The sequence below is a fragment of the Hyposmocoma kahamanoa genome, unplaced genomic scaffold (assembly GCF_003589595.1).
Source record: "Hyposmocoma kahamanoa isolate Upper Pololo Valley unplaced genomic scaffold, ASM358959v1 65, whole genome shotgun sequence".
In the NCBI taxonomy this organism is placed as follows: domain Eukaryota; kingdom Metazoa; phylum Arthropoda; class Insecta; order Lepidoptera; family Cosmopterigidae; genus Hyposmocoma; species Hyposmocoma kahamanoa.
The window spans coordinates 17,088,200-17,102,418 of record NW_020653853.1 but is presented as its reverse complement, the minus strand read 5'-3'; the positions used below and the strand labels follow the sequence as shown (position 1 = coordinate 17,102,418).

The 14,219-nt window shown below is 36.2% G+C and overlaps 1 protein-coding gene across 4 annotated transcripts in view; it reads left to right on the top strand.

Moving 5' to 3' along the window:
• Window positions 1-13,422: 13,422 nt before the first annotated feature.
• The window catches only part of LOC113231320 (protein lozenge-like), a 92,127-nt gene continuing 91,330 nt past the window's right edge, over window positions 13,423-14,219 (top strand). For all 4 annotated transcript variants that reach the window (XM_026465597.1, XM_026465596.1, XM_026465599.1 and 1 more), the window contains exon 1: window positions 13,423-13,572. In XM_026465597.1, coding sequence (XP_026321382.1) covers window positions 13,461-13,572 — 112 coding nt within the window. In that variant the 5' untranslated portion in view covers window positions 13,423-13,460. The remainder of the gene's footprint in view (window positions 13,573-14,219) is intronic.

The following is a 14,219-nucleotide window of genomic DNA, read 5'->3' as shown; positions in this document are numbered from 1 at the left end:
TGATTGGTTGGATCAAGAGTTTTCTGTTACTTTATCAACGACCATCGATACCACTCCATCTTCTTCAACTGGAAAACAAGGAATACCAGTATGTCTTATGAAAATTCTTCAGAATCTAGTAAGAAGCGCAAAAATACTACGCCACATAATGAACATGGTTTCGAACACTTCTTTGGTGCATATATTCAAGGACTGCGATCAAACAAAGAAAGTAATGAAGCAAAACTCGTGGAGGTAATTAGGTTTGTAGATGCAGATAAAAATTATATTAGTGCCAAAATTTATGGACGATTGCAATGGCATCCAAACGCTGAGCGATCAAGAAGCATTAAGTGTATTTATTGAATTGAATCTGACCAGCTCAATATTTATATTTGAAGAATATTATGGATGAACGAACCTGTTCCTTACTACCACCTTATTATAAAGTACAAAAAAGTAAACAGAACTGTTACCCACCTTGCATCAGCTATTGAAATTACAAACATATGCGCAAAAATGTTATCACTACAGGATTTATTAGATTTTGCGTATTTCGTTTCAAATTAATATTTGAAAATTATTTTTAATAATTGATAAACGACACGACAAGAAGGTGGTAATACCAATAACGGTAACACAGCGAGAAGGTTTTTTTTTGTTATATATTGAGTCGATGAAATTTTGATAAAGCGACTCTATGTAACCCTTCAATCCTTATCGCCTGGCATAATGATAGATTCTCAACAACTGGGGAATATGCTTTGGAAACCGCAAGATATAAATATGATTGGTGTTACATGCCATCTTCGGTACACAAAATATTGTGATTCACAGAGAAGGTATAATTAACCATTTTGCAATGTTACCTATCGGACAACTTTCAGAAGACGCTTAAGAATCTCGGAAGAAAGACTACAAAAAATTTAGATTACACCACGCAAGAAATTACTGAAGATCTGCTGCAAATGAAAACGTAATTCACACGTTACTTCGTACTTCTTATCCATATATTACTATTAACCGAAAACCTTATGTTAAAAATCGAAAGGAGCTTGACGAAGAGACGCTACGTCTATTGAAAGTGGACCAACTCGTCACTGATTCTGAAAAAGATATTATATAGGTAAGGTAGCAGTACTTCCCTAGATGCACTCTTTTACAAGGTCTACGGCTACTAAAACATTGTTTTTCAATGCACTAGTTTGACAGCAGTAAAATAAGTAAAACCTCCCGTGTTTAATTAAGCACACAAACATGTTGAAGTTATATTGTACATTTACTAACATGCATTTGTATAGATGAAAGAAAATATAACATGTTTTTCTCTTATAATATCACATGTAATAATATAATACATTCATAAATCTAATAAGTTAGCCAGTAATTTAACACGCGATGATAGTTATATGGGTCAATTTTATTTTACAATTTCTTTTGTTATTAGTAACGACATACAGAGAATAAAGTTGAACCTAAATTAAGTAGTATATTTAGTGTTAGGCCTAATCGGCGCCATATATGGTTAAAACATTTTAGGCAATAGGCATTGACTTACAAATAAATGGACGACGGGTCTAATACACAAACCACGAAAAAAATGTCCCAAGTCAACCTATTTAGACGTAGTGACATGTAAAGGAATATGAAAAAGCTAAAACGTTGAATTTAAATTGTAATGTCATCGCAGTACTGTGTAATTTTGCTTGCTTCGCTGTCAGTCGAACAAACGAAGACTAAAGCGTGAATGACGCTCTGTATACGATTTTAACGCCCTATAAGTTCGGACACTTTTTAGCGCGGACCCGACGTCCATATAATTGTAAGTCAGTGGCAATAGGAATCTAAGCTGTTCATACTGACTTTCTCAGGTTTTCGCGATTGGACACGAAATTATTTTTTTCGAATCTGATAGATTGATGATTGATGGATCAGCCGTTAAATGAATTTGAAACTTTGTGAAGACAACTGTCAAGAACAGTAATATTTTTTACAACCAACAGCTTAACTTATATAATAATTATTATTTTTACAAAGATGGAATACTTAAAAAAAAACCTTCGATCCGGCCGGATTCGAACCGACATCTCCTAGCAAACCGTACCAGACGCTATGCCAGTTAAGCCACGGAACGAACCAGCGGACCTCACGAATTTTTCTATGTGTTGTTTCATCTTTTTTATCTGGTTTTTAACGACTTTTTAGCCGTAGCGCTATCTATGAGTAGAGAGTATTTCGTCGTCGTTTGAAAGTAATTTCACAAAAAATAATTTAATGTTATAATGTTGACACATCCTGACATTCAATAAAAACACTAGATGCACAATATATACTATATCTAACCTATCGCTTAAAACATAACTTATTACGTAAAACATAAAAATACAACTGCAGTTGCAAGCCTTACATTTGTTAAAGAAATGTCCACTCAATGCTCTCCTCGCCGAAATCACAGTCGTATTGAAAAGATCCAGATCAAAAACAAACACATACAATGTTAAAATTATTGCTTGTACGCCACATAAACTCATTTTGCCTATAATTAGTACGAGCCGGGGCAACCCAAGGAGCACACTTTATAAGCCTTAAAACTGTTAGGTATAACAGTCTTAATATGGTATAGATTTAGATAATAGTTGTCTATAAATGGTTTTAGAAAAAAGAAACTGTTCTTATAGACTTATTTCACTCAAGTCAAAATTTTAACACCTTCTTAATACCAAACATCTTAATTAAGTGTAACCTCTCTTAAGATTTACTCTTATAGTCCTTATTTTAAGTTCATCTGTCGAACAACTGATTATTTTTAGTAAAGTTGTTCTATACACATCCAGTAAAGCCTATTAATACTCTAAAAACTAGTGCTCTTAAGTTTATTCTAGATACATTTAATTTATAGACATTCTGTAGTGTTTGTACTTATTGACAAACACGTTATAGCGCGTCTTCAGTAGATTTTATTTTAAAAAATACTACAATTAGGGTTTTTACTCTATTGGACGTTGCAAGAGTTCATGCAAAATGGATAAAGTAAAGAATATTAAAAGATCTGGTGGAGGTGGTAAACCTTAAGAACCAAAAGTAAATTGGTTCTCAAAGACTTACAATAAACTCTAAGTGATATTTGTGATAATAATTCCGGACAATCATTTGAACCTGATGCTAGTTTTGTCAAAAGTATTAGGCTACTAATATCATGACGCATTTCCAGTAGTAAGAGGTAATGCTTTTTACAGAGATTGTAATAATTGGCAGAATTGTAACAGTCCTTTTCTCAAACACGCTCGGAAATGATTGTAATACTTTCAAAAAATGAACACGGAAAGTTCGCGACTTCTTCCCGGCCAAGGCCTGCAAAGTAAGTATGAGAATCCATTACTGTCATCTTCCCTATACTTTTAAATCTACCTACTAATAATAAACTATGTAAACAGGCAAAAGAAAAGTGCCCAGTGTTCATAATTGCGAGAATTCGAAATAGCTACCAGTACCGAATACTTAAAAAAAAATGGCGGTAAAGTTTAAATTGTTTTGATGTTCTTTTGTTTTTTTGTCTTTTATGTATTTTGGTCGCGGAAATAAGTGTTAGTGAGAAGAGCGATAAAGAAAATACAGTAATAGATACACATTCAAACACATCATCAGAAGTTCAGCAGACGACTCGCTGGCGTTCGTCCTTGTAACTCATACTCGTCCAGCAATCCCTTGCTCTGCAATAATGTACTATTGTACGATACCACAGAAAACGAATGAACTTTTTTATATTTTTTCGAGCTGCTTATTAGGCATGTTATATCTCTTCATACTTTTCGTAAAAAAATACTAATACAGATCTTCGTTTTTGGGGAAGGAAAAACATCGCGACGAAACCTACACATCAATGAAGGCTCACAACCCTCAGAAAACGCGTGAAGGACTATGATCTATTATATATCTATCTATCTTTTAAACCCTCGTCTGAGAGGAAATCCGTGCCGAGCAGTGGGATGTATAAATGAGTTGATGACACACAGTACCATGGTCACGACTGACTTGGTCGGTTTCTATGAAAAAGAAACAACGAATATACGTGAGTTACATACCGAAAAACCGTTTCATTTCTTAGGTGTAATAATCTCGAAAATATAAGAACCCGCTAGTTACTACGCTTCATAACATAAATTACATTTTCATAAAGTACTATGGCTCTAGTGTAAAAATGATTTTTTAAAACTTATCTGCCTGTACATATAAGACAGAACACGTAAACATTGAAAATTCTAATTTAAATCTTAAACTTAACAGTCGATACAACCTCAAATGGCTTTGGTTGATTCCGCAAAAAAGTGAAAGTGTTGAAGCAATCACTTTGGAAAAAATACGTAGTAAAGTTGAGGATATACTCTGATTAGTATACGATATGAAAACATGTACATATACCAATGGTTTTTTTTTTATATCAACTAACGTATTCAAACACGTGTACTATATACGATATATATTTTTCAAATTTCGATTGTAAAAAAATAAATTCAGAAATAAAGCCAGTGTCCGCGCAATAGGGTCCATTCAGTATGGGAAAAATGTTATTCGAGCTGAGGTAAAGATTATAAACTCACTCTTAAAGATTATAAATGTCATCAAGGTCTACGTCCTGAAACACTGAGTCCAGGACTCTGGAAACATTTCCTCCTTGCATAGCCAACTAATAGATACATAGATAACCTTGTAGATATGATATGGTAAACAATCACCTTAGTTATGGACCGCAGATCCAACAACCTAACTAACAGTTGACAATCAACACTGGCCACAGTTCGAATGCTAATATTGATTCTTGTTTGTTGTATAATCAAAACACGTTTATCTACATGTCTATTGTACACAATACGTAATAATATTTTCATGTAATATCACCTATAATAATATAGCACGCTTGGTATTATTTGGTAATATTTTTCTTTTACCATTTACCAGGGTATCTAATAGTAGGGCTAGCACGACAGAGGGCGAGATCTATAAGCGAGAACAGCAGTATGCACTTCATGTCGCTCTCGCTCAAGTCGCGCCCTGTCGTGCTAGCCCACGGAAGGAACAAAACAAGGGATGTGCCTTAGACATCGATTATCTACTATCAAAACCGATGTCGCCAGAACTCACACATTCTTAATTTGAAACACTACAAAAATCTTGATATTGATTGGTCGTAGTCATTGACTTACTATTCCGCACTTGTAAGGCGCTAAAATCGTATACAGAGCGCCAAACTCCGCTTTAGTCTTCATTTGTTCGACTGACAGCGCGATACTGCGATGACATTACAATTTAAATTTCGAATAGGTTGACTTGGGACATTTTTTTCGTGGTTTTTGTATTAGACCCGTCGTCCATTTATTTGTAAGTCAATGGTCGTAGTTTCAAATTTAAAAAGAAATAACAAATTCTGGATTGTTAATATAATTTAAACTTTACCCTGTTGGGATATCGTTGAAAGTTCAATACCATCAATACCTATTATTTATTACAAGTTGCGACGTTTTGACATTATATTGAAATTTCAATCAATGTGCTGCCATCTAGCGGTTAATTTCTGAACCACGATGAATTGGAGTTATTTATTTAGTTCTCCAAACAAGAAGCGACCATGTTGCATAGGTATAAGCTTTACTTTCGTTTCTTGTAACAAAAAAATATTTCGTAAAACAGAGAATGGAAAATTTATTAAAGACTTTCCGATGATATGAAATACCACCACGAGTAATATTTTGGTACGGCTATCATTTTTGCAGTCCGAAACAGCACAATAAGGCATTATTCTAGGATTTTAGAGAATTTGTACGAAAGAATGACACAAGGATACCATGCAAACCGAAAATGGCGGACAGAGCTCAGATAGGTCTTTCGAGACGTATATAGTTGGCATGCGTCAAACGCTAACTAACCCCTTCTACTGTATTTATTGTTCTGTGTGCTAGCCCTACTGGTATCTGATAGTGCTGTGCTTAAATGTAATTTTACTAATGGCATTAATATCCTTAGTACAAATATAAGAGAATACATAAAAACATACAATACATGCGTAATCAGTTTCAATTATCTCACACTCTCGCATTTATAACTTTTGATTTGTACTTAACGCAACTTTGGCGTAATAAGGCCAACAAGACACAGTATTACAGTAAATTACCAAGGCACTGTGAAATTCAATAACTAGATAAAATTAATAGTAAATCACAGATGATAGACGCTCATCCATTCTCTTACAAACCTTCAAACATTCATCACGTCAGCCATCTACTTGCAATAATGTCGCAGTCTGGTGCAGATACGAGAAGCGCATTAAAACAGAACAGAACATGCATAGAGTACTGCTGCCATCTTTCGGATGGCTCTGTTACATATCAACAGGCCATTTTGGATTCAATTGACAACCGTGCCAAGAGGCTTAAAGATGACTCGGATTTTTTTTTTTTATTTTTTTTTTTTTTTTATGACATTAAGTAACGGGACGAACAAGTCGTGTGCCTGATGGTAAGCTACACGCCTGCCCATAACAGTTGCAGTGCCACCAAGAGCTTTAAATTACAAAGATCTTGGGGGCACTGCCACTGCGCCCGTCACCCTGAGACATAAGTTGACAAGTCTCATGTGCCTGTAATTTCACCAATTAGTGGAGACGAAGCTGCAGTGTGCACGGCGAGTGCGCGATGGAATTACAGGATTTAATTCCGCCTTCCCTTTTCCATCACCGGGGGACTAGGCGTAGGCTTGGGTTCCATCCCTATGTTGTGGATATTCCAAAGATTCGCACGAAGCGTTACGCTTCCACATTTATATGGCAAACGGCTATGGAGTGGAATTCCCGGCCTGCAGACTTGTTCCCTGAACGTTATAACTTGAGTCTTTTCAATGCGAGAGTGAATAGGCATTATTTCGGTGCGCATGCTCCATCGTCGACCTCATCGTCACTTTCCATCAGGTGAGACGGAGGTCAAATGCGCATTTATATTTTATAAAAAAAAATCGCGAATAAGTGGTGATTTACTGTGTGACACAATGCGCACCGGCACTGCCAGAAGATGGTGACCACGTGGCCGCAGATTAAATTTATTTATGAACAGGGAGCACCAGGTGCACCACTAATTCTGGTCACAAGATTCTACCAGCAACAGTCATCAGATCAAAATTACGTCTTACTTCCAAAGAATTCAATCCCAAGACGCCAAGGAGGAATTTCGTAGGGTATAAAAATGGATAGAACCTATGAATTGACTTATAAATAAGAATCTTAAAAACGTCTTTTGAATTTTCTCCAGAAGCTGGACGTAAGTAATCTCACGAGGAATTAATTTTGATACAGGGGCCTTGAAATCGGGTAGTGTAATATGTGTTTTACTCAAATATAAATAGTTTTTTTGTAAAACATGCTATCTACCCCTGACATCGGGAACTTTTTGTCACATTCTTGCATGGCATATTTGGAGAAGGAATTATCTACTTTATTATTTGTAATAAAGTAGTTAATCTCTTATATTGCAAATCGGTCGAATCAGTACATTTGATACTACGTGAACTAACGTTATTTAGACCTAGTACGTAGGTATCGAAAATCTCTTTTTGGTTTGGTTAGATATCGCCGAACGTTAAGAAACTAAGAAACTGACAGTTGAAGATATCAATATGATTTTATTTCGAGACTTAAACAGACATTTAGTATAATTTGAAAAATCTAATGCATTTATTTGATAATAACTTGTAATTACAACGTTTGAAGACGCTAAAGAATTCTATTAACAATAATATCGCCATTGTTCTTTTATAACCCTCCTAAAAAGTTAACGACTAATTTCGTTCGTAGAATCATTAAATCTCTCGCCTAAAAAGTTGTCATTTTGCAGATGTGGCCTTTTACAACAAGGGTGCGAATTGTTGCTAACCAAATATGAACTAATTATTGGTTTTAAATAAATGATTTAATTAAGTGTCACTACTGGTGTTAAATCCACGGTTGATTTTTTCTATAAAAAGGTGTCATATCATACCGCGTCATTTGTGCTGAGTCAACACCTTTTGCCTGCCATGACGAGGCTGCTATGCCGGATGCTAATAGATTGACTGCATGTGTGCAGTTATACCTCGGATAACGACTTCCCCCATCAATATATAGTCGAGGTCCTGGCTGCATGAAGTTGATTACGACTTCACGCATTTACTGCAAACATGCGGTCAATTTGTTAGCAGCCTTACAAAAAGAGACATTAATTGTTAAATATAATTACTATGTTCTATTATGCATATTACGCATTCATTTATTCAAAACTCACTTACGGAATAATATTATGGGGAAATAGTACTATAATACAAGACATTTTTGTGTTACAAAAAAAATGCATAAGAATATTGGCTAATATTAAACAAACTGATTCATGTAAACCCTACTTCATTAAACACAAAATATTAACTTTAACATCCATATACATTCTTAAATGCTGTAAATTCGTCAAAAAGCATGTACAATTATACTCCCCAATCACTACTCTAAAAAGAAACAATAGAAACTTGCATAAATTAAAACTCCCCACAACACTCTCAGTTTGTACAGGTCGGGCCCGCACTCAATGGCAATTCAAATTTATAATAATATACCTAATGAAATAAAAAACCAGGAAAAAGTATCAACGTTTATAAGCCACCTAAAGCAGTACCTAATAAATAAATAAATCATTCTATACAATAGATGAAATATTAAATAAAAGATAAGTGCCATTTGTCTAGTCTTTGAATAGATTAGTTATTATTGATACTCGTAGTAATTGTTATTTTAATTCTTTTAAACAGTAATTTAAGTAATAAGTTGTTGGCATATTATTATATAATGTATAATAAAAGTTAAGAATATTTATAATTTAATAATGTTGGTAGTGCTCTCTCAATTTGCAGCGCCCGTATAGGGTGTCACTTGTAAAGTTACAATATTAATTTTATAAGATCTTATGTAAAACCATGTGACAAGCTAATAAAGATATGAATATGAATATGAATATTTAAGTTGTTTGTGCCATGTATCGCTGAAAAGTAGCCTGCTTGTCGGTTTTCTATCGGATACATTTCGGGGAGTGTGCGCAAGAACTTTTCAATTTAGTTCCACCCTCACCGTTCCTCCTTCGGTCGACTAGAAGGTTCGGAGCATTCCATTCTTATGTCATTGATATTCCACCTATTCGCACTAAGCGCTTAGCTTCCTCCTTTCTGATGCGTACGGCAAAGGAATGGAATGCTCTGCATCTGTATTTCCCGAAAAGTACAATTTGGGGCTATTCAAGGCTAGAGTGAATAGGTATTTTTAGGCAAACGCGTCCCATTTTTCGGTCACATCAGGTGAGATTGTGGCCAAGCGTGTGTCTATTATATATTAAAAAGAAATGTATCTGTTGTATGTTTTTGTTATGGAAGTTAATAAAGAATTTATCTGTCTATCTATCAAAGTTAAAGTCAAGGAATCATTTATTCCATAAGGTCAATGATTACATAGGTAAAATAAATTTACACTTGAAAACGTCACATTTAAGCTACTGCGAACAAGAACGTGCAACAAACTCTAGGGATTGCTCTTTTCAAATAAACTTAAATGCTATGGGATACTCTTTGAATCAAATTTGTGTGGAATCTAGAGCCATGTCGTCTTTCCATACATCTTTATCTAACACGTAGTCTTCAATTCTGTAATATGATTTTTGAATCAAACTATTTTTAATGTAGTTTTTAAACTTAGGAAATGATAATCTTAATATATGCTCCGGAATATTATTGTAAAAACGTATACAGTTACCCATAAGAGATTCGTTTACCTTGGTTAAACGAAATCGTGGTACCATGATATATATACATCAACTATATGTATTATACATCATCACTTCCTTCACACTATCGACGAGTATATCCCATTTGCATATCCAAGTTTATCTATACTTGTTACCCTTATATCCATACGTGTATAATATCTAATTGCTACCTTGCCCTACCTCTGCTCACAGGTGTATTAGCACATCGAAGTGTCAGCGGTTTCTAATTGATTCTATCACCTCGCGTTTTGCCGCAGCCGCTGCGGTTGTACCGCCCGTAAAAATTTCTGCGGTCATCGGCACCGCCTCCTGAAGCCGACTCGTGATTACATCACGTGGCTTTATTTATCTTTATAATTTCACATTTTTTTTATGATACTAATGACGGGACGAACAAGTCGTGCGCCTGGTGGTACAAAATGGTGACGTCACAAGTTCCACCACGAATTACAACAGGCCTTTAGTGGCTGAAGGATGAAAAATCTCTATAAAAAGGGATATTTGAATTTGGAATGTCTTAATAATAATTATCATACTTCGAATATCTTATGGCATTCCTTTGTTTTTTTTTTCAGTTTCAGTGAAGTTTTTTTCTAGATCGCGGTGTTAAGATAAAATAATAAAAAGGTATAGGAATAATAATCGAACCCGACATTTATTTTCTAAGGTAAAGTACGCAAAATCAAGTAAATGTCATCGACAAAGGCTATAGAAAGAAACTGAAAACATGTTTGTTTCTCTGATAATTGTTTTTCAGTATGTATTATGATAATAACTACTGGATCGACCGGTAACGGAAATAACAAATTGTCTTTTAATAATCTTGTGGTCTGGTTACACAGCACCTTTGAAATTCAACTATCAAAAAGGAAGTAATCGTTGGACTAAGTGTCCATCATAAAAAAAGTAAGTTTCGAGTTCTTAGGTTTTCGCGATTGTTACACATAGGAAATGAAACCACACAAACAAACCAACGTTTCGGGGCCTTTACAGGTCTCATGGTCACGGGACCTGTAAAGGGCCCGAAACGTTGGTTTGTTTGAAAAAAATAAGTATACGCGATTTAAATCCGGAACAATAGTTTCATTTCCTAAAAGTAAGTTTGATTACTTTTTTAGGATACCACGCGACGAGACTAAGAAATCGTGTGCTAGGTGTTAAGCGACACGCCTATCTATAGCAGTTTCAGTGCCACTCAGAAGTTTAAATCACCTAAATAACAATCTGAAGGGCACTGCCACTGCGTCTGTCACTGAGACATAACTTGGCAAGTCCTGTCTGTAATTTCACCAGCATCTTAGCATCTTAAACACTTGGTGACGGTGTCTTACTTAGTTACTTACCTGGACGAACTCTTTCACAAGGAGCTCTGCTACTAAAGTTTATAGTAGTAACTATTCGTAGAAACTATTGAATTGCCTAACTTTCTAGTATGTGGGAATATCATGTTTTCAGGGCGGTTGCAGGCCTTCAAATAATAAATCACTTTCATCACAATTAGATCGGTAAAATAACCCAGTCTATTGGAAGTTACACACCCCCGATGATAACTGTCGTCATTAAGAAGAGGATTTGGGTCATTGTTCGCTAGGCCAGATTTTGAACCTTATTTGAGGTACAGTAATAACGCTCATACTACATGTACAGATATGTATATGTACTGCAAAACTTTAAGGCTTATTCATTTACTGTTAATATAATTCAAAATTTCTGTATATTGAGCACTTACTCTTATTATTCTTACAACTAAGAGATCTCAAAGTTACTTATAAAGTTTGCAACAAACTAAGTGCAGGCAAGTAGCGCAACAAGTGTCCCTCGCGACTCGTAGCAGCGGCGGGCGGTTGAATCGGCGTAGCGGCGGCGGCGCGGAGTCGAAATTTTTAACCCCGCGCGTCTTCGCGACAGTGGGCGGGCTCGCCACGCCCAGCGCCGAGCACGCCCCCCGGCCGCACGCCTTTCTTAAAGCTTCATGATCAACAAAAGAAACATTTACGGCAATTAAGAACTACTCAACAACGAGGGATTTCATATGCCAACTTTCAAAATATGTAGATCTTGAAGTTACCTCGTTAATTCCGATTTAAGTTATTCCATATGATACAATAGCTGTCTTATCAAACTGAACGCATCGTCATTAATCCCATTAATCTGTTAAGACATTACATACGCAATGTGGTGTACTTAGTGCATGACTCGAGTAATAAGTTCCTATATAAACAAATCTGTTTTTTTCCAATATTTACAGGCTTCAAGGATTTTCCGTACTAAAAACTTTACTCACAATTAAGGCTGTATGGAGAGCACTTATAGCGGTCTCTGTCCGCAATAACCGCAAAGAGAAGTCGAAAGGAGCGAGTGACGCGACTTTGCTTCACAGTGAAAAAGCTCATAATATTCCCCTTTCAACAATGGAACTAAACAAAAATATTTAATGGCTCAAAACTTGCACGGGTCTCGCTCGCACTACTAGGTTTTTGCACTCGTTCGAGTGGGAGGCGTAGAGCGCGCATTTTCCCGACAAATGAAGCGTGGCCAAACCGCAGATTGACCGCAGAGAATGGAGGCAGCGAGTGACAGAATGGCGGCGGCTCAGTAGTAGAGAGTCGCGCGAGCGGTGAACACGCGCGCAGCCTCCGACAGCGCACGGTCATTGTGCCGACACGTAGAGCGACAGGCGGTGAGCGTTGACTCAGCGAGGCTCGCGGACGCGGCGACTGACGAGGTGACGGCCGCGGTAATACCGAAGTGACGCGCGCGCGGACGCGGGGAGTTACGCTGCCGGTACCGGCACTACGCACCTCGCCAAAAACATAAACAACTACATTAGAAAATAGAGTGACGAGGCAAGAGAAACAATCCGTACACTCCACTCAATCAGCTGATCTTGACACGAGTGCCGTAACTCACAATATCATAACAGTCTGTGTCATTTCTTAGAAGATCTACCGGAACCCTCGAATGCCGAGAATTTTGGCAATCTCGCTATAAACCCTGGGAGGTTCGTGACTCATCTAAAATGACGAAAGTGAAGTTGAAGCAAAGGTATTCAAGGTCTCGTCTAACTTTGAACTAGAGTGTTTTAATGTAATGTGGAACTGAGGAAAATTTGTTTGCATATTTGCGATTGTGACGCACGAGGACATTGAATCGTGTACTAGTTAAAAAATTGTGTAAACAACGTGAACTATAACATACGTTAGAATAAATGTCCTTTTGTTTTAATTAAGGACAAAGTATTTGTAATACTTGAAGAGACTGAATGAAAAACAAGAAACATCCAAAGAACGCCTAATCACTAGTAAACTAAACGGACAAAATTAACAAAATACTCATTGAAACTGTACAAAGAAGTGTCATTACAAATAAGGAGAGTCTGATTGGAAACTTGCCAAGTGTTACAAGACCTTTGGAGAGCCTCACCTATAGACATCAAACTTTAAACTTGCCTGAGCTAAAGAAAGAAAGTACTATATATAAAACACAAACATCTACAAATAAGCGAATAGCATTGTACAAGGTACAATTATAAACTTAAACGAAAATCAAACAACAGTGACCTTGAGTTGCCAAATTTCGTTTCTTTATTCTGTTGCGAGTACATTGAGTGCTAATTAAGGAAACGTGGACTGTGCGAATGACTGTGATGCGGCAGTGAAGATGCACCTGCCGTACGAGTCGCGCGGCCGACGGCGGCGTGAGATGGCCGAGCTGGAGCCCTGGTGGCTGCAGTCCATCATCGACGATACTCTCGTCGACCACCCTGATCTTGGTGAGATTTGACCTTTTAATTGCTTGTGTATCTGTTCTGATACCAAAATATGTTAGGTAACAAACAAACTTACAACCACGCAGATATCGTTGCTTACAACGAAGTTTATTCATATGTAAATAAAACCTCTTCATTATTTTTTTTTCGTTTAACGGTCAACCTTTGATTCTTTATCACTTCAACGTTTTATCGTTTTAACATTTTTCTTTCAGACATATCTCTGATACATAGATCTGTTAACACAAATTCAAAAGACCTTCAGAATCTTTATAGAGTGTCAAAAACATGAAGAGAAACTGTCAATTATCTAATATACCTTTACATAATTTTCTTCTCAGTGGTTTACCAATTCCTTCTATAAACTATTGTAGATAACTGGAATTAAAAGTTTCATTGAAATAGTATGACATATATAACAATACGTTATGATTATAAATGTACATTATGAAAGGTAAAGACATTTCAAAACGTAAATAACTTAGTAGAACAACTTTGTAAGGACTCTTTCAATGGATAGAATATACTTGCTACAGAAGACTTCAACGCGAGCACGCTTATTATCGCATACATTTTTTTATTAACCGTACACATTTATATTAACAAATTTAACTAATATACGATGTATTTAAAAGTGATGAAGTAAAAAC